Source organism: Papio anubis, chromosome X, assembly GCF_008728515.1.
Source record: "Papio anubis isolate 15944 chromosome X, Panubis1.0, whole genome shotgun sequence".
Lineage (NCBI taxonomy): Eukaryota > Metazoa > Chordata > Mammalia > Primates > Cercopithecidae > Papio > Papio anubis.
This window is the reverse complement of record NC_044996.1, coordinates 97,803,832-97,824,822: the sequence shown is the minus strand read 5'-3', so window position 1 is coordinate 97,824,822 and position 20,991 is coordinate 97,803,832. Positions and strand designations below refer to the sequence as shown.

At 50.9% G+C, this 20,991-nt stretch overlaps 3 protein-coding genes across 4 annotated transcripts in view; all 3 read right to left on the bottom strand.

Annotated features, from left to right (window-relative positions):
• SYN1 (synapsin I) overlaps window positions 1-9,045 on the bottom strand; it is a 50,123-nt gene extending 41,078 nt beyond the window's left edge. For both annotated transcript variants that reach the window (XM_003917636.2, XM_003917637.2), the window contains exon 1: window positions 8,440-9,045. In XM_003917636.2, coding sequence (XP_003917685.1) covers window positions 8,440-8,816 — 377 coding nt within the window. In that variant the 5' untranslated portion in view covers window positions 8,817-9,045. The remainder of the gene's footprint in view (window positions 1-8,439) is intronic.
• ZNF41 (zinc finger protein 41) overlaps window positions 1-20,991 on the bottom strand; it is a 349,729-nt gene that overhangs the window by 174,791 nt on the left and 153,947 nt on the right.
• On the bottom strand, window positions 13,318-19,394 carry CFP (complement factor properdin). The gene is made up of 9 exons (XM_003917641.5): window positions 19,198-19,394; window positions 18,953-19,103; window positions 17,535-17,710; window positions 16,910-17,080; window positions 16,580-16,771; window positions 16,212-16,385; window positions 15,769-15,960; window positions 15,499-15,610; window positions 13,318-13,545 (listed from the first exon to the last, which is right to left on the bottom strand). The coding sequence occupies exons 1-9, from the start codon at window positions 19,271-19,273 to the stop codon at window positions 13,380-13,382; spliced, it is 1,410 nt and encodes a 469-aa protein (XP_003917690.2). The 5' UTR covers window positions 19,274-19,394; the 3' UTR covers window positions 13,318-13,379.

Here is a 20,991-nt window from a genome sequence, read left to right as displayed (position 1 = left end):
ATATGCTGGTGAGGGTGGTACCAGTCACGCTGAGAAGCACAGTAGTGGTAAGGTGATAAATGAGTCCTGGCCCAGGTCCTGCTTACAGTGGGTCTGGGGGGTCCAGAGACCCATCCAGTGGTCACTTCCTCAGTTCACAAATGTGTAATTGCAATGGCATACTTTGTAGTTGTCAGAACCCCTACATGGGCTCCTCAGCCTGTGGCGTAAGAGCTATTTCAGTAGGGAAGTCCAGATAGAAGCTTCTAAAATGGTGCACACCCCCATGCCCTGAACAAAACAGTAAACCACAAAAAATATTGTATGCATCCTATGGGTGATTATGGAAATCAATGCCACATTGAAAGATCTAAAGGATGCCGGGGTGTTGGTCTCATCTTATCTCCATCGAATTGAGTGGTCTGGTCCCTGGAGAGGTCAGATGGGTCCTGGAGAATGCTTGCAGACTACTGCAAGCACAATCAAGTAGTACCCTTGCTTGTACCTGCCATACTGGACATGCTGTCATTGTCAGAGCAGATTAATAAGACCTCAGGTGCAGCAGGTAGCCACTGACTTGGCAAATGAATTCTTTTCTATTCTGATTAGGAAAAAGGATCAGAAACAGTTCACACTCACGAGTCTGATGATAATATTCGTAAATGGTCTTTCATAGGGCTATGCTATCTCTCTCACCTGGTGTCATAATATAGTTCAAAGAAACCTGGACTATCTGGACATCCCATGGAATAGCACACTGGACCACCACATCGATTGCATCATACTGATTGTGTGAGATGAACAAGAGAGGGTTAGCATATTGCCCTGGTAAGACACATTCACTCCGGGGGTGGGGGATAAACCCCACAAAGACTCAGGGGACTGCTGCATTAGTAAAATTTTTAGGAATCCAGTGGTCCAGGTCAGTAAATCAGGACGGCCCCTCCAAAGAATAGGGCAAAGCATTGAATCATGCACCTTCCACCATGAAGAGGAAAGCACAATACCTAGCAGGCCTCTTCCCGTTCTGGAGGCAGCATATCCCCCACGCACAAATGCTGCTCTGACCCATATTCCAGACAACATGTAAAGCTACCAGCTTTGTGTGAGGGCCAGAGCAGAAAAGGGCTCTGCAGCAGGTCCAGGCTGTGGTACAAGCAGTCCTGCCATTTAGGCCAGATGATCTGGCAGATCTTATGATGCTGGAGGTGTCAGTAGTGGGGAAAGATGCAGTGAGGAGCTTATGGGAAGCCTGAGTGGGAGGCCCTTGGGGTTCTGGAGCAAAGCCATGCCATCTGCAGCAGAGAATTTTACGCCTTTTGAGAAAGATATCCCATTGAGGTGCTGGGCCCTGATAGAGACAGAATGCTTGACCAGGCACCAAATGATTGTGCATCCAGAAGTTCCCATTATGAGATGGGTCCTGCTAGGCCTGCCAAATAATAAAGTCAGGTGGGCCCGGCAGTCAGGATTGAGCCCAAGCAGGACCAAGCAAGGTGCATGAGCAGGTAAATAACCCTGATCCCCATGTCTTCCACAACTGTTGTGCTAGTGCCTGTCTCACTAAGGGGACTCCTTAAAACTAGCTGATGAAAGAGGGAAAGGTCTAAGCTTGGTTCACAAATGGGTTGTCTTAGTATGTGGGTGGAAGCCAAAAATAGGCAGTGGTTGCACTGTAACCCAACTGGAATGGGCTTGAAAGACAGTGGCAGAGCTCCCAGTGCGCAGAGCTTCAGGCTGTGCACCTGCTCATCTCCTTTGTGCAGAAAGAGAAGTGCCTCAAGATTAGAATACATATATCCACTTATGGGCAGTGGTAAATGGTTTGGCTGGTTGGTCAGGGGCCTGGAAAGAAAAAGATTGGAAGATCCAGACAAAGAGGTCTGGGATACAGAAATGTGGGCAGACACCTAGGAGTGGGTAAGAAGTGAGGAGTGAGACTGGGTGTGGTGGCTCACGCCTGTAATCCCAGCACTTTGGGAGGCCGAGGTGGGCAGATCACCTGAGGTCAGGAGTTCAAGACCAGCTTAGCCAACATGGTGAAATCCCATCTCTACTAAAAATACAAAAATTAGCCAGGCATGGTGACGCACGCCTATAATCCCAGCTACTCGGGAGGCTGAGGTAGGGGAATCGCTTCAACCCGGGAGGTGGAGGTTGCACTGAGCCGAGATTGCGCCACTGCACCAGCCTGGGCAACAGAGTGAGACTCCGTCTCTAAAAAAAAAAAAAAAAAAAAAAAGAGGAGTGAGGATCTTTGGATCGTGTGTTAACACCCACCAGTCAGCATCTGCCATCAGACAGCATCTGCCATGGCGCCATGGAAGTGACACTAGGCAACCAGGTAGACAGCATGAGTCAGCCCGATGATGTCAGCCAGGCTCTAATCAGCCACCTCAGTGCTAGCAGATGGGCACATGAATAAGTGGCAATAGCAGCAGAGAAAGAAGCTATGTGTGGGGGCAGCAGTGTTACTGCTGAATGTCCAACCTGCCAGCAACAGAGACTAATACTGAATCCCTGACATGCCACCATCCCTCCAGAAGGCCAACCAACCACTTTGTGGCAAGCTGATTACATTGGGCCCCTTCCATCCTGCAAAGAGCAGTAATCGATTTTGACTGCAATATTCCATATTTGAGTTTGCCTTTTCTTACTGCAGGACCTCAGCCAGCTCACTGTCTAAGGGCTTACATAACATTTGATCCACCAGCACGAGACCCCGCATAACACTGTATCAAACCAAAGGACACACTTTATAGCAAAGTAAAGGAATGCAAAGCAAAGGAGGTGCAAAAGTGGACCCATGACCATGGAATTAACTGATGGTATTACACACCACGCCACCCAGGAGCTGCTGGCCTGACGAAATGATGGACCAATTTGGTGCAGCCACAGCTAAGACACCAGGTTGGAGGTGAGACTATGCAAGAATGGGCACTATCCTCCAAAACAGTGTCAACCCTAAATCAATGGCCATTGTAGGTGCTGTGTTTCCTAACAGGTAGAATACACGGGTGTGGGGACACAGAGGTCAGGAAGGAGTGACCCAGCTTACCAGCAATCCCAGTGATCCACTTTTGAAATTGTGCTTCCTGTTCCCTCAGGGCTCTGCAAGGTTAGAGGTCCTGGTTCTCCAAGGGGGAACACTGCTACCAGGGGACACAGCAAGAATCCCATTAAACTGTAAGCTATGATTGCCCTCAGGGCACTTCGGGTTTCTCATGCCGAGGGACATAAAGAGGAGTCATTGTCTTGGCAGGGGACATGACTGACCTTGCTCCTCAGGAGGAGGTAGAGCTGCTGGTATGCAGTGGAGGCAGGGAGGAGTATGTTTGGCACCCAGGGGATCTGCTTGGGCATCTGTTGGTACTCCTTGCTCAACTTTGATAGTAAATGGGCAATGTGGTTGTTTGTACAGCAGCTACAGCCTGAGAAGGGCATGGGGACTAAAGGCTCAGGGATCTCTGCAGGATGGGAGCCACCCAGACCAAGAGAGGTGCTAGCTGAGGGTGGGGGGGAATCTAGAATGTGCAATAGAGGAAGGAGAGGATGAATATCATTTATGACATTGAAATCAACTGCAGCAGCAGAGACTATGGCTCATCTCACTACTGTGCTCTTTCAAGTGTCCCTGAGAAAACAAGACCGATTAGAATTGTGGAAATGTCATTCCCCAATGGGGTGAACTTACTATAAGGAAGTGGATCAGAGCAGTGCAAGGTGTGGACTATATGCTCTCCTCAGATCCTTACCTCCTTGCTCCAGGCCTTTGCATCTATCCCCAGCTTCTGGAATTATCTACTGCTGATGGCTCACAGGTGTCCCTCACTGGGCACTGGCCTCTGCAACAGGGATTTGCCTCACCCAAGATTATGCCTCCTCCCAGGGGGCAGGCTACAGCCAATGACTGACGTAGGAATTCAAAGCCTGGCCACCCCGCTTCAACTGGGACAACTCTGAAGGGTCCTTCCAGTGCCAGAGCTCCCCAGAGGATTGGCTGAGTCCTCTGTTGTGGTTGCATCACAGCTCAACTTTTCCCTCTGCACAATCCTGCTTCCCTCGCCACCTCCCCCACAGGTGTTATTCCCAAGCACTCTCCCCAGTAAATCTCCTGCACGCAAATCTCAGAGTCTCGGGGTCTGCTTCCAGGGAAATCTATCTGAGAAAAGAAGCCACAGTAAGAAATAAAGCTTATATAACCCACTATATATGTATTTGCATAATAACCCATCCTATATATGTAATATATATTACATAAGACACATATGTTGTACAGCAAATATGAGGATATAGAATGTCTTATATATTATGTAACATATAAAATGTTGTATATTATATATTATGTGTATATGTATTTAGAATGTATATAAATACATATGCATAATTGGAATTTAGGTTTCAATAGATAATTATCTTTACTATGGGTAATGTATTCTGATTTTTCTACGCTATTTTATTTCATTTCATAAAGAAGAACATATACATGTAGATGTATTATGTACTGTAAAGCTGTATTATATACTGTGTGTCATATATAATATACATTATAGATTGTATATCTTAATGGAATAACATTATATGTTTTGCTAAACAACAACTTCATTTACTATGTGCAATATGCTCTGTTATTCTCTATTTTTATTTATCCTACTTCATGGAGAAAATGAAATGTTGGTCATAAGCCAATACGTGACCCATAGTTTGAGAAACACTGGACAGCCGGGCCCGGTGGCTCACGCCTGTAATCCCAGCACTCTGGGAGGCCGAGGCAGGTGGATCACGAGGTCAGGAGTTCGAGACCAGCCTGACCAACATGGTGAAACCCCATCTCTACTAAAAATACAAAAATTAGCCAGGCATGATGGCACGCACCTGTAGTCCCAGCTACTCAGGAGGCTCGCTTGAACTCGGGAGGCGGAGGTTGCAGTGAGCTGAGATCACGCCAGTACACTCCAGCCTGGGCGACAGAGCAAGACTCCGTTTCAAAAAAAAAAAAAAAAAGAGGGAGAAAAACACAGGACAAAATTATCCACAAAATGGGGGAGATGAGTCTCAACTTAGAGTTTTCAACTTTAAACCACAGAGGAATTGAGACCCAGGAAGGAATGAGGGTGGTGAAGTTTGGTGGGAAAGGTGTCAGACTGTATTTGGGTGTACATTCCATCACAGCATTTGTACAACTCCTCCTTTATTCGGGGCTGAAATCCCTGAAGCTTGTGTGGTTCTGAGTGTCTGCAAGTTGGTGAAACAAGTCTCTGTTCCCCATACTGAGCCTGGCGTACATACATAGGCTCTCTCCCTTTGTCCACCCCACCCCACATATAGTAGACACTAAATAAATATTTGTTAGATTGCCTGGAAGAAAAGACTGGAAGGGATGCTGGGATAAAGGGGGGGGCTTCTGAGATGCAGAAGGGGAAGGGATGGATCATTCACTGAATTCAGCAGGTGCTCAATAAATGTTTTCTGGACAAAGAAAAAATGGAAAACATTGGATTTGTGATTATGGAAAGGGGAAGGAACTTGTCAGTATTCCATAGATAATAAATGCTTGATGGAAAGAAGGAAGCAGCCGCAAAGGACCTGTGTGGAGGGCTGGAGTGGAGACGGGAAGTCTAAAGGAGGGTGGTTACCTACATCCAGCAGAGGTCTCATTGATGTTTGCTGACTTCAATGGAGCAAACTTAACCAGGAAGATAACATGTTGGTGAGTGGACGTTGGTGAAGGAATTACAGCATGTGCTCCATAAATGCTTTACAGATTGATAGAGAAAAAAGCAGAGAAGCCTGCTGCAGGGATGATAATGTGGCTGTTTGAAAATAATAGAGTAAGAGATTAATAAGTGTTTTCTGGACTAATTCGGGAAGCAAAAGGCAGCTGGGGAGATGGCTACTAAGTGGAGGAAGAGGCCTAGCTAGAATAAATGGAAAACAGCACACATTGCGAGCTTTCAGGATTGTGTTGTGTAAAAGGCAGGATGGAGATTGTTGAAGGGGAAATTAGAACTGCAACAAGGGGATAAGAGGCATTTAATGAAAGGTTCTTAGTAGTATACGATAAATGCTCATTAAATGATTGTGGGGTTGCGTGGAGGAAAAGGTATAGCAAGGCAAGCTGGCAATTGAGGATTTCAAGCACGCCTGCATTTAGGAAAAAAAGAAGGAAGGGGAGCTGAAGAAGGGTTATTCCTAGTATATTATGGTGAATAATAAATGCCTCCCACACTTTCATGGAAATGATTCAATAAATATCTGTAGAATGAATAAATTGCTCTGAATAGAGAGAAAGGCTACTACTGGGTAAAGGCTCCTGGGGGAGAGGTAATCTGACCAGTAAACAGCTGGTACTCAATACATTTAGGCTGAAGTAGAACCCTGGAGAGAGAGCTCTTGAGGCAGGGGCAGAGATTTCTAGAGACTTGGAAATAGGAAGTTGAAAGTGACTTACATGGTAAGTGCTCAGTAAGTGTTTACTTAAATAGTAAAACTATTAAGTAAACAGTAAACTTAGTAAATTTACTAAATTTATTTAGTAAATGTAGTAAATTAAGTAAACAGTAAAACTATTAAGTAAAAGTTTTTACTTAAATAAGTGTTATTTAAATAGACTAAAAGCCCTTTGGGGGGATGGAATTAAAGTTGGTAGAGGGAATCCTAGGGGTACTGAAGGGAGTGGGAAAGGGGTGATCATTATAAACTCAACTCTGGATTTATCACAGGAAATGACCTTGGGAGAGGCCTTGTGATTGGAGCAGGCTCTCCTAGGGGTAAGGAAGAAGAACGTACTCCCCAAAACAACAGGTCCTGCATATGTGCTCACTGGAGCTACTGTTAAGAAAACAATTCTGGGGAGGAGGTGTGAATATACAGAACACACAGAAGGCACTCCATAAATGCTCAGGGGAGCCATTGAAGGAAAAGGTCTTTGGGGGAGGATGATTAGAATGGAGCACATGGCAGACAAGGAATAAATACTCACTGGATCCACTAGAAGAAAAGGCCTTTGGGGAGTGGGGCTGGGGATGGACATATAATCACCTGATCAATGCTCACTGCATCCTTGAAGGAAAAGCCCTCTGGGGAGGGGAAATAGGAGTGCAGAAAGTTGATCTATGGGAGCTTCATTCTTCATCCATAAGAGAAAAGGCTTTTGTGAAGAAGGCACACAATCAGGTACACAGTAGGTGCTCCATAAATACTCCAAGGAGTGATTAAGAGAAAAAGTCTTTGGAAAGAGTGACTGGAATGGTACACACAGCAAGTGTAAGATATCTGAGCACTGTATTAACTGGAGGCACAGGCCTTTATGGAGGGGTCTCAGGTTGTGTCATGCAGAAAGTGCTCAATACATGCAGACTGAAGCCACCGGAGGAAAGGGTATTGGAGAAAGGGTTTGAGGGTGGGGTATACAGCAGGCACCACTCAATGCATGCTTGCTGAATACACTGGAGGAAAGAACTTTTAGAGAAGGCTCACACTGCAGGCAGTTGATAAATGCTAGATGGATCCACCAAAGGAAAGGTCTTTGAAGAAGTAGCTGGAGAACGGGGGATACAAGAGGCACTCAATAAATGTTTTCTAGACACACTGTAGGGAAAGGTCTTCGAGGAGACAGTCTGAAGATGAGTCACACACAAAACCGCTCATGGAACTCACTGGAGGAAAATGATTTGTTTGAGAAGGGGTTTGGAGGTGGGGCACGTGTCAGGCACTTAACAAATGCTTCCTAGATCCTTTGGAGAAAAGGTCCTCAGGGAGAGAGCTTGGAGTTGGGGCACAGAGAAGGCATCCAATCAAAACTCACAGGATCCATGAAAGGCAAAGCTTTTGGAGAAAAGCTGGGGTGGGATACACAGCAGGTACTCAATGTTTACTAAAGAGTTTAGAAGGGCTTTAAGGACGGAGCTGGGGTGGGACACATAGCATAGACTGGACACATGCTCACAAGACCCATTAGAGAAGGCCTTAGGGCAAGGGTTGAGGACAACAGGACAGTATCAGGCTCTCAAAAAATGCTCACAAAGTTCATTGAAATCAAAGGCCTTGGGGAAGGGCTCTTGGATGAGGCATACTGCAGGTACTAGATAAGTGCTCACAAGATCCATTAGAGGACAAGGCCTATGGGGCAAGGGTTAGGAAGGGTAGGCAGGACACGTTCGGTTTTTGAAGGCTCATAGGATACACTGAAGCCAAAGACTTTTGGGGGAGGCGGAGTAGGGAACAGGTACACAGCAGGCGCCCGATAATTGCTCCCTGGATCCATCAAGGTTTAAGGGGCGAAGGAGGGGCGACAAGGGCGGGGCACAGAGGAAGCATCCAGCTTAATAACTTGAAGGAAAAAGATTTAGGTGAGAGGGCAGGTGCCAGGCACACAAGCGGCGCTCGATAATTGCTCATTTGCAGAGGAACGATCTGGGGGACCCAGGCCCACGGGAGACGTCCACGGCAGTGGCTTACCAGTCGGTGTGCGGCTCATCGATGACCAGCAGCACCCTGGAGGCGGCGCCCCCGCGGCCTGCGCCCCCAGAGCCGCCGCCCACCTGCTCGCTGAAGGTGGCAGCTGCTGCCGCCGTGGTCTGCTTGACCGCGTTGGACAGCGACGAGAAGAAGCCACCGCCCCCCGAGGACCCGGGGCTAGGGGCGGCCGGAGAGGCCGCGGGGGCGACCCCGGAGGACCTCTCAGCAGTGGCGGTCCCGGGACCGGGCGTGGCTCCGGGGCTGTGGGCACCGGGCGGCGGCGGGGGTGGCTGCGGACGCTGCAGGTCTGTCATGTACCCATTCGGCAGATTGGCCATAAAGTTGCTGTCCGACAGGCGGCGCCGCAGGTAGTTCATGGCTGCGGCTTGGGGCAGGGGGTCCTAGGGGTGGTCTGGCCAGGAGCCGCGGGGGCGGACTGCGCGGTGCCCAGGAGCACAGCTGCGCTCTCAGGCACGACACGACTCCTCCGCTGCCCACCGCAGACTGAGGCAGCGCTGAGTCGCCGGCGCCGCAGCGCGGATGGTCGCGCCCGTGCCCCCCTATCTCGCGCCTCGCGTGGTGCGGTCCGGCTGGGCCGGCGGCGGCGCGGACGCGACCAAGGTGGCCGGGAAGGGGAGTTTGCGGGGGATCGGCGAGTGACGTCAGCGCGCCTTCAGTGCTGAGGCGGCGGTGGCGCTCGCCGCCAGGCGGGGGCGAAGGCGCTGTCCGCGGTGCTGAAGCTGGCAATGCGCACGCGCCTCGCCGCATCCTGTTTCCCCTCCCCCTTTCTGATAGGGGATGCGCAATTTGGGGAATGGGGGTTGGGTGCTTGTCCAGAGGGTCGGGGTCGGTCATCAGGTAGGCACCCCCACTCCGCCTCATCCTGGTCCTAGCACCCACTCGCACTCATACACAGGGCCCTCCGCAAATACTCGGTTTGTAGTGTTGATATTCAACTCAGAAGGCATTTTTTGGGGGGAGGGGGGCAATGGAAGCACACTCAGAGACACAAAAGTAGAGAAATAACCCCCTCACAGAGGGGGGTGAGGTCACACGCAGTGCCCGCGGGGAGATTAGTCTCCCACGTCCACACAGGCTCAGCTAGGCAGAGAGCGGGGGCGTCGTAGACAGCATCAGACAAGCGGAGGTGGACACTTGGGCGGTGTACACACCCTTGCCCAAGGTGGCAAGGGGGGCCTGGAGGCACACAAGAAATGACACACATATAAACACACACAAAAGTGAGGAAACATACAAGGGCATGTACAGACAGAGAACACACGCCAGTCTAGGTATACATACAGGCATACAAGTCCAGGGTAACACATATGGGCATATTACATACACGCATGCATACACCCATACGCACACATACACAGGCAACACACTGACACACAGAGACCCAGGGAAACTCATATGAGAATACGCTCGCAAACAAAACACATTCCCACCGATGATCATGGAGAAACCTAGATCTGCAACACAGACATTCTCTGCAGCCCCAGCCCTGGTGCATGTCCACCCCCACACCAGAACACACTTGGTATATACGCCACCATCCCTTTGCTCTGGACACAGCCAAAACCCATGATAACCACCTGATGTCATCAGTGCCCATGGCTGTCTCCCCCTGCACCCAAGAACTTTCCACAGAGGCAGGCCCATCCCATGGTGCACACACAGTAGGTACCAAATAATGTTTGCATATAAGCAAATGAGGTAGTCCAAGCAGAGGTGGGATATGGGAACCTGTCAAATCTTTATGATTCTGACTACAATAAAATCACTAATTCATAATCATTTGTTCACTGTTTGTACCCAACTGTTAACTAAGCTGTTTACATGCATCATTTCATCCAACCCTCACAACAATCCAATGGGGTGGATAATATAATTTCTATTTTATAGATGAAGGAATATAAGAACTCCAATTAATTCCCAAAGGGTCATGTTCACTTTATGATCAATACATTTTTTTCTTTTAAGAATGTGCCAGGAGGAGAAAACATCCAGTGCCAATGTGGCCGGAACAAGCTGAAGGGGGTTGTGGTAGCAGGGGCCAGATTGGGTAGGACCTTGACCATAGTGAGCAGTGATGGTGGACTAGGAGAGGTGGCAGAAGATAGGCAAGAAGTAAGTAGATATGGAGTCTCTTTTGCCTGCAGAATTTTCAGGTGAATCATCCACTTATTCATTTGTTCATCCTTTATTCATTAAATCATTGGCTGGTTTAAACAAGGCAGTAATAGTGTGGGGTCTGGAGACACAGTGCCTGGGTTCAAGTGGGGTCTCCACCATACACTTGGGAAAGTGACTTAATCTTTCTGAGATTTGGTTTCCTCATCTGTAAAAAGGGTACATCTCTAACCCACCTCTAAGGAGAGGGGTAGGAAGGGGGCAACCTCCGTACCTTTGCATGTGCTGTAACTTCTGCCAGGAATGCCCTCTCCTTCCCTTTCTCGAGGGCTGCCTTTGGCCACTGTCTGCAGGAACTCCTCACTTCCAGGTCTCAGATTCCATCCCCTCCTCCTCTAGGCTTCCACAGTACCCAAGTCAAACATTTCCCAAACCATCCGCTACTCCCTCCTCCAACCCAGCCAGCTTCAGTCCCACCTCTACGCCTTTGATTTGGCCACTCTTTCCTCCTCCCTTCAGGATTCCTTCTCTGGCATTCCAAATCCCAGTGTTCCCCAGATGGGGATCTCCCCGCAAATCAGATATTTTCCAATGTCTTGAAGTATGTGCTCCCTGGTTTTTTGCCCAGTAACGGAAGCAAACAAGCTGTGCAGGGTGCGGTGCCCTCTTTGGAGACAGGAACAGCTGCAGGTCTACAGATCCTTCTGGCTCCTTTAGGTCTGAATTCAGGTTCCTCAGGAAACTATCTCCAGGCTGCGCCTCTTCCTAGGGTCCCCATTCCTAGGTTCCTAGTACTTGTGGCCCTAGCACCATTTCCTTTTTCCAGTTGGCTCAATTTCCAGAAATTAATTTTTTGTAGATTGTTTTGTAAAGGAATGAGGATTCACCTCAGGAGTGCCTCAATTCACTAAGGCAAAGGTAAGGCTCCCCCAAACTGTCTCCATCTTCTTCAGCAGGAATAGGCGTACAAAAGGGGCCCCAAGAATGATTTTGCTGTACACTGGTGAGCAATGACTCTCAAACACACACCCCTGACATATGTTCACATTCAGTATTGTACCCATGTTTGTAACTCGCACATAGATATCCATGGTACCTTCATGTGTATGTGCATACACGCATGACTCCTGCATTGTTATGGCATACACACAGTTGTAACCTTACACACATGCCACATATCAATACATCCTTAATTCTTGCACAGCCCCAAAGGTCTGCATCTCTCTCTCTCTCACACACACACAGCTGAATTCCCACTTTATTGTAAACATATACCTCTCTTGTACCCTGTAGTAGCAACCAGAACCCCTCACTTTGGCTCAGTCTTCCCAAGATGACCAGTAAGTACTCATCAGCTTCCACTTCACTTCAACTCATTGACTGGTCCATTTGAATAAGGGGGAAACGACCCAGAGAAGTCAAGTAAGTGTACCGATATACTGTGAGTGTGCATGTCACAAACCTCCCACCCAAAACCTCCCCACACAGAGGGGTCCCCTCCACCCACAGCACTCTTGATATTTAAGACCTCACCACAATCCATGATGCTTCAAAAATGTCCAGCCTACTACCTTTCTGTGCGTGTTTCCTTTGTAAAATGGGGATAATAATACTGACTCACATGGGTCTGCTCTGGACGAAATAAGTTCATGCTATGGAAAGCCTTAAGACACTACTAAGCACACAGTAAGTACTTTCTAAGTAGCAGCTATTACCATGATTATTATGATTCTTATGATGCGTCTCTTCACAAGGGGCCTGGCATTCAGTAAGTGGTAAATGAATGAGCAAATGCTAAGAGCACTGGTGTCTGGCTTTGTTCCCTTTACTGCGGAGACACGTAACGCTCTGATTCGTCTTCTTCTCTATTCCCCGTGATGTCCAGCACTATTGTTAGTATACAGTAGGCGTTAAGTGTTGAATAGATGTTCACACGAAAGGAATACCTTCTGAGTCCGTTCCCTCGCTCAGACGTCCTCTTTCTACCAGCCCTCCTCCACCCTAGCTGCTCAGACTTAGCTTTAGTATACAGCAGGCGCTAATAAGTGTTGAATGAATGAATAAATACCAGGGGAAAGTGTCTGGATTTGTCCTGGGGGCTCCTGCGGGCAGACACTGACTCTTAACTTCTTTGCCCCCGCCTCAGCTCAGAGCGCAACACAGGCACTTCCTCGGCCCACCCCCCGCCTCGCCGAGCTATTTGTCGCTGGTAATTGCGGCATTGGAGCTAGGCTGTCGGGAGTGGGTGGGTGCAGGTGCTCGGGCGGCAGAGTGCCAGCCTCGGCCACGCCTCTGCCGTTCATCCTCCACAGACGCGGAGTCGGAGTCGGCCAGCAGAGGCTCCTCTGAGGCTCCAGCTGGTGGGAATCTAGGGAGGTCCAGGAGGCGGGGAGACAACGAACAAGCACGCCGGCCAATCAAGAAGTGCCTGCCAAGACAAGTAGCCAATCAGGGAACTCGTAACGCGGAGCTCTGCAGAGGAACGTGCCGGGCGGCCCTGGAGCATTAAGGGGGGCTGCGCAGGGCCCAGACACTGGGGTTATGGCAGCGGCGGGGAGAGGCTGGGGCTGCACACTCGCTTTCACTCCTGCCAACCTGCGACCACAGTGGAAGATACTGTTGTCCGCAACAGACTGCTGTGTCTTGGCCCGTGCTGTGCCCTTTGCCCTGTGGGATGCTATCACCCTACTTTTGGGGAAGGGGATGGGTTGTTTTTCCTCCTTTAAGGAATCGTAGACGAGCTCGAAGAGGTTAGTTTATTGAGGTTTGGAAGGTCAGGGTGCTCAGAGTGGAGGAGAGAGGTGTTAGAGTTTCTCTTCCTCAGGGTCTTTGCAAGCAGGCACGTGTAGACATGGTCGTTTCTCCTCCACCACCAGCTTCTGCCCCTGTAGCTCCTCACACCGTGGCAGCGGTCTCCCCCAGAAGGTCACGTTCTTCTCGCCCTGACCTTCGACCATGGAAACGGTGGGCCTGAGGCATTAGGGGTGGGAAGGAACGGAAGGGAGAAGCTCAGGGAAGGCAAGAATGCATTCAAATCTTATTGAGCACCTGCTATGTGCCAAATGCTACCTTTTGTTTGTTTTGTCTGTTTTCTTTTTTTTGAGACAGGGTCTCATTCTGTTGCCCAGGCTGTGCAGTGGCACAATCATAGCTCACTGCAGCCTCAATCTCCTGGGCTCAAGTGATGCTTTTGCCTCAGCCTCCCAAAGTGTCGCTGGGATTACAGGCGTGAGCCACTGTGCCTGGCCTCCCAACATTACTTTTTAGCTATGGGATATTGGGCAATTTCTTTAGCTTCCCTGTGCCTCAGTTTCCCTCATCTGCAAATGAGAATGGTAGGAATAGTAATATTAATACTCACCTCATGGGGCCGAGTGAGGATAAATGAGTTAATTCAGGTAAAGTGCTCAGAGCAGTGCCTTACACACAGCAAGTGCTCAATAAATGCTGGTGAATGTTACTTGTTGGCATGAGCTACTTTCTCTTACCTCCAAAATATATATCCTTTATATCTCTTTCCACTGCCTCTAGGAAAAAACCCAATGCCTTGTCCTGACATTCAAGGCCTTATCATTGGGCCCAAATCCCTGCCCCAAGCCAATCTCTCTCTGTCTTTCTCCTCCACTTTATCCAAGCTCAGTCCATGTCCAGAAAGGTCTTTTTTTTTTTTTTTGAGACGGAGTCTTGCTCTGTTGCCCAGGCTGGAGTGCAGTGGCGCAATTTCGGCTCACTGCAAGCTCCGCCTCCCGGGTTCACGCCATTCTCCTGCCTCAGCCTCCCGAGTAGCTGGGACTACAGGCGCCCGCCGCTGCGCCCGGCTAATTTTTTCTATTTTTAGTAGAGACGGGGTTTCACCATGGTCTCGATCTCCTGACCTTGTGATCCACCCGCCTCGGCCTCCCAAAGTGCTGGGATTACAGGTGTGAGCCACCGCGCCCGGCCCAGAAAGGTCTTTACCTGGGTTGTTTCTCCCACTAGGCAAGCCCTCCATTCACTCCCATCCCAGTTTTCTCCATTGCTTCTTCCTCCGCTCAGTCTCTCACTCACTCAAGTCCTTTGTGCCTCCATTCAACACCTCTAATTCATCTTCAGGCCCCACTCTAACCCCCCCAGCTGGGAGATCTCTTCCCAGATGGCAGCCCTTCCACGAGCTGAGAATAGTCCACTTAATCTAGTAGCTTGATGTATGTGGAAGGAAGAAAAGGGATGACCATTTTAACCCTCTGGCACCTGGATGTTAAATGGATGAACATTTAACACCTGGGCCCTTCTGGCACCTGGAAACACTTATGGCAGCTAATCACCTAGCTCCAAGTCTTTGTTCACAGTCTTGATGCCAGGAACGCCTTTCCCAACCCCTACCTTCCCTGGGAGGCCCAATCAGCTTCCTGGACCTAGGTTGAGGTGGCAGCCCCTGTTGCATGCACCAGCTGTTCCTCATATGCCTCCTGTCAGGGGCCTGCTCAGCTGGGTCCCTTGGAGGATCCACAGGATCTGGGCTGTGTGTATCTGCAACTGTTGCTGAAAAAGCCTTGGAGTGCCTTAGGGCAGTGAGATGCTGACAAAGTGGATGGAGGCATGAGTGACTGTGGGAGCCAGGCAGTGAATGGAGGCCTGAGTGGCGGCAGCTAAAAGCATGAGTAACTAAAGGTTGGAGTCAATGACACATGAAGGACTAAGTGAATGGGAGAGTGGATGAGTGACTGAACGAGTGACTGAGGGGCACAGAGGCTATGAATTCTCCCCCAAGAGCTTCTTTCTCATCTTCTTTCGTTTCTCCCCACTTCCTGCAGCTGGGAGGTGGCACTCGGCAAGGCAGATACCTTAGATTCAGCAGTGGAAGCCCTGGTTTCCAGGGGTAGCTGACTCTCCCGCCTGTAATATCATGACCCCCTCCCAGGCATACTTTGCCCTCTCACTCACGGGTACTTGGGGAGCAAGGGTGTGCAGAGGCGCTGGCGGGCACGGGTAGGATTAGGTCCACAGGGGGGCATGCACAGCCCCCAGGTACTCCACTCTGACCATGATCCTTTCACTGCAATGAGGGGTAGGGGTCACAGAGTCAGAACTGGAGGTCTTGGTGGGAAGGTGAGAGGGAGGCTGCAGAGACGTGGGGTGCACAGCAGAGAGTTGGAAACCCCTTATCCTGCATGGGCCACCCCACCCTCAGAGCACAGTCTGGGGGACACTCACAGGGGCAGTGCTGGATGCTGTAGCAGTGCCGAATATCCTGTTGTTGCCCGGTACATCGATGTCCGTCAAACTTGCGGCCCTTGCAGGTCCTCCAGCGTGACTGCTGGCCCGGGATTTCTTCACAGCTGATGGACTTCATGTTCCGGCGGACACAGGTGCTCCACTGTCCCCACAAGTCCCACTCTCCATCCACTGCAGAGACAGGGCAAGAGGAGATTGGAACAAAGCAGGGAATCAGCAAGAGGTTCAGAGGAAGAAATGAGGGCGGTAGGAGGGAGTAGAGGTGATCAGATGTGCGAATGGGGGATCGGGGTGGAAACAAGGTATCAGGGCCAGGAAAGGAGGAATCAGAGACAGGAGCAAGGCCTCAGCAGCAGGAACTGGGCAGCAGAGAAGGGCATGGGGGGCTTAGGCATGCAAATTGTGAACTCTGAGATGCTGACCAGGGCAGGGCACGGCTGTGTTGCAGATGTGGGTCCGGGTGGCATCACCAGCACAGGAGGGGCCTCCATGCTGGGGCACAGGGCGATTGCACGTCCGTCGTTCTATGGTCTGGCCCAGGCCACAGGTCACAGGGCAGGGGCTCACAGGGCCCCAAGGCCCCCAGCCCCCAGCCACTGTTGGAGGAGGAAAGGGAGTGAGGAGAAAGGCCTCCTCAATCCTTCCACTTAGCTCCTAGACCCTTGAAGCAGACTATCCCCAAATGAAGAGCTGCATGGTCACATGGTCTAGGAACTCTAGAAATGGCAGAGCATCTATGCCCTCAATCAAGAGCCCCACCAACCACATCAGCGGCCTCATCCTGGTGTACCTGGGCAAGGCGGCAGGCCGGTGCACTTCCGATGCTCATAGGCTAGCCCTGGGCAGGGCTTCCCAGGAGGCTTCTTGGAAGGCTCAGGTGCAGAACACGTGCGGCTTCGTGTCTCCTTAGGTTCGTGGGGTCCACCGTGGCAGGATCCTGAGCAGGGGGTCCAGGGACCCCAGGCGGCCCAGGCCCCATGTGCTGTGGTGGGGTGGGAGGTGGAGGGATGCAGGTGTGGTCATACGTGCTAAAGTCCTCTCACCCTGGCAGTTCCCTGCTGTAACCCTGCAGACCCACGCTGGGTGCACCCATCAGCATCCTGTGGCTTCCCTCACTCACTGGGGCAGACCTGCTGGGTGTCACAGGCCTCTGATTCCTGTGCCTCTCCCGGGCAGTGGCCTCCACACTTGGGGGCAGGGTGATCACAGGCTCGTCTGCGGGTCCGCATCCCTTTGGAGCAGGTGACGGAGCAAGGCTCCCAGGGCCCCCAGTCAGACCAGCCGCCTATCTCTGTAGGAGAGAAGAGAGGGTAATGGGATGGAGGTGGGGTGTCATTCAGGGCTCTTTGCTTCCTCGAGTGCCCCACATGAGCTAATCCTGTCCTTATATCCTCTGCCACCACACTGGGCCCACCGTCCCCGCTCACTAGGCCTGCCGCAGAAGCCTTTATGTGGGTCCCTCTGCTTCCCCTCTCACCCCCACTGTGCACAGTCTGTTCTCCTCCCAAGCCCACTCAGATCACGTTCCTCCCTTGCCCACAGTCTGAATCACTGAGACGAAAAGCCAACGTCCTCTCCATGGCCCCCAGGCAACGGGCCCTCCTCACCTCTCTGACTTCACCTCCTGCCACTCTCCTCCTTAGGTCCTTACAAACACGGGATGGGCCCACTCTGAGGACCTCTGTACCGATCGTTCCCACCAGTGCTGGGTGACAGGGAGTGCCCGCCTTGCGCATCCTCCTCACCAGGACAGCACTGCTTGTCCTCACAGGCCTGGAGCTGCCACTCCAGGGTCCCAAGTGCCACCTTCTCAGAGCACTGCCCGTTCCAGCCCACACAGCGCCGGTACCGCAGCTGGGAGCCCTCAGAGCATGTCACCGAACAGGGGGCCCATGTGGACCACAGGGACCATCGTGGGGACCTGTGGAGAAGAGCACACATATCCCATCCTGGCATGAGCTGACAAGGATGGCATGTGGGACTCCAGAGTGTGGGCAGGCACGAGGGGTTGCTAGGCAAGTGTGTGTGCGATGGATCGATAAGTCTCTACCTTTTAGGGATTTTGGAATACTGAATGGGAAGCAGTGGACATACAGTAAGTGCTTGATAATGTCATTTACCTTCAAAATCAGGCATCTGGAGCTACCATTGGAAGGCTGGCAAGGCCAACACTAGGCCTGCAGTAAGCAAAGGTAAGGACTAGGAACCAAGGGCAGATGTCAGAAACCCACCAGGTCACCACACTACACAGTAGCAGATAAATAGAAAGTGCTTAATAAACCTGAGCCATCATCCCTATGGCCTCAGAGGCCTCCTCAGAAATACCCTAGATCTATCCCCAACCCACTGCGTAGCCCTAGGTATGCTGTTCATGCCAAATAGATGTGAACTGTTGACATGACTTGGGGCCCAGAACTGCCCTCAAAAATCCCCAAGCTCCCATTCCCATGGTGTATCTGGGATATATAGTAAGCAAGTAGAAAACAGGTCTGGCATACAGTAAGGGCTCAATCCATGCAAGCTGGAAATCATGATCAGGAGACTAGAGCTACCCTCAGAAATCCTCAAGCTCATCTCCCAACCCTGCCATGCAGCTGGTATACAGGAAGTGCTCAATGAATGTGATCTGTCATCATAATTAGGGGCCTAGAGCTGCCCTCAGAATTTCCCAAACTCTCCTGCCCCCACAGTGTGTTGGTATACAGTAAGCACTCAATAAACATGAGCTGTCATCAAAATTAGGAAAATACCAAGCTGCACCCCCGCTGCAATGCTTCCAGTGTGCAGGAGGTGCTCAGTATGTGTGAGCGATATCAGTGGTTCTCAATCAGGGGTGATTTTGACCCCCAGGGGACATTTGGCAATGTCTGCTGACATGTTTGGTTGTCACAGCTGGTGGGGAGAATTGCTACTGGCATCTAGTGGAAGGCTAGGGATGTTACAAAACATCCCACAATACGCAGGTAAGCAATCCCCTCCCCCAACCAAGAATTTCCAGCCCCAAATGTCAATAGTAACAAGGTTGAGAAACCCTGAGGTATGGTCACGATCAGGGCCTCAGGGCCACCCTTGGAAGTCCTAGAGAAAGAAAGTACCCAGTTTTGGGTGACCCCCGCAGACAGTCCTTCCCTCCCCTCATCCCCCGCCCCAAACGCCCCCTAACCTGCAAGGCTGACAGAGCCCGCCATTACGTTCCTGGTAGGCATAGGCAGTGTTGAGACAGCAGTCTTTCACGCTGACACCACCCCCCAGGAGGCCCTTGCACTTGCCGGAGGATTCTTCATACTGGGTGAAGCAGAGCACGGGGTCTGAGCCTGTAACAGGGCCAGGGGATGGGTGGGTGGGGCTCAGTCAGGGATGTGGTGGACCTGGACACCCCTGGGGCCAGCTGGGCCCTCACCCCCTCACCTGTGGCTGGCAGGGTGAGCAGCAGCAGCAGCGGCGGCAGCAGCAAGCAAGGGGCCTGCGCTCCCTCTGTGATCATGTTGAGTACTGCCCCCTGCACCTCTACCAGAGAGGAGATCACGCTTTATCTGGGTTGATCTGCTCCTGGAGTCAGCAGGGAAAGAGGAACCTAGAGGCAGGAGGAACTGGGAGGGCATCCTGCTTTGACCCCACCCTGTCCCCTCTGCCTCCTCTTCTACTCTCCCCTCCCCATTTCCTGTCTTACTCTTGGTCTTGTTTTGCTTGTTGCTGTATCCCCAGCACCTCATGCTCCTCCCAGCAACCTCTCAGCATTCAATTGAAGCTCCTAGGACATAGAGCGTGCAGCAACTTCCTAGCCGTGTGACCTTGGGTGAGTCACTTAACATCCCTGAGCCTCAGTTTCCCTATGTGGAAAATGCATAATCTCTAATGTAATGACAGGGTCAACCTCGTGGGGGTGTTGAACCAGGGTGAAGTGAGTGTGCCATGCTCAGTGTGTCCCTGCTCATGGGGGTGGAGGAGGCATCGAGGCAATTGCTCCATCTTCCACCCTGCCTTAACCTCCAGCCTTAACCTCGGCCCTCGTTTCCTGAGAGGTTCCCTGTGGTCAGCTTGTGGTGGGGGTGGTCAGCACAAAGGAAGTGAGAAAGGGAAGTGGCAGGAGCCTGGGGAGGGATTCAGGAGAGGAATAGGGGCTATCCATTGCCCCATGGGCCCAACTGGGGACAACACCAGGGTCTGGGGTGATTAGGAGGGAACAAGCGGGGCCATGTTCCATCAGAGAACCCTCGGGCAGATAACACCCCCCTTCTGGAGCCTGTTTCCTCTCTGTAAAATGTGCTCACAGACAGCACCTACAACATAGGTAGGGTGTGTCGCAGAGATTGTGAGTTAAGCTTTTGTTTGTTTTTTCAAGATGGAGTCTCACTCTGTCGCCCAGGCTGGTGTGCAGTGTCATGATCTCGGCTCACTGCAACCTCTGCCTCCCAATTTCAACCAATTCTCCTGCCTCAGCCTCCTAAATAGCTGAGATTACAGGCGTGCACCACCATGTCCAGCTGATTTTTGTATTTTTAGTGGAGATAGGGTTTCACCATGTTGGCCAGGCTGGTCTCGAACTCCTGACCTCAGGTTATCCACCTGCCTCAGCCTCCCAAAGTGCTAGGATTACAGGCGTGAGTCACAGTGCCCGGTCAGGAGTTAAGCTTTTGGAAAGTAATTAGAACAGTGCCTGGCATATAGTAGGTGCTCTGTGTTTGATAAATTTATTCAACATTTATTGAGCACCTACTGGATGCCAGATACGGTTCTCAGCATTAGAGCACAGAATAGGACAAAAATCCTGGCCCCCGAGAAGATGGATAATAAATGTTCCCCCTCCTCACAGAGGTCTTCCCCATACCCTTGTCTGGCATCCCTGTCACTCTCTAGCCCAGTAGCTTTCAAACTTTTTTTTTTTTTTTTAAAGAGACAGAGTCTTGCTGTCACCTGGGCTGGAGTACAGTGGTCTGATCATGGCTCACTGCAGCCTCAAACTCCTGGGCTCAATTGATTTTCCTACCTTAGTGTCCCCAAGTAGCGGGGACTACAGGCACACACCACTACACAACTAATATTTTTATTTTCTGTATAGATGGGATCTCGTTGTGTTGCCCAGGCTGGTCTCAAATGCCTGGCTTCAAGATTTTCTCCCAACCCTCAGCCTCCCAAAGTGCTGGGATTACAGGCATGAGCCATCACACCAGCCCTTCTTTTTTTTTTTTTTATAAACCCTAA

What these genes read in the sequence shown, in the direction of transcription:
- CFP (XM_003917641.5), bottom strand. Translation starts at nt 19,273, where the DNA reads ATGATCACAGAGGGAGCGCAGGCCCCTTGCTTGCTGCTGCCGCCGCTG. An exon ending in CACCCAGCAGGTCTGCCCCA is followed by an intron (nt 16,772 to 16,909) that starts GTGAGTGAGGGA and finishes ACCCCACCACAG; the next exon opens with CACATGGGGCCTGGGCCGCC. An exon ending in CCCTTGCTCCCCAAGTACCC is followed by an intron (nt 13,546 to 15,498) that starts GTGAGTGAGAGG and finishes CTAATGCCTCAG; the next exon opens with GCCCACCGTTTCCATGGTCG.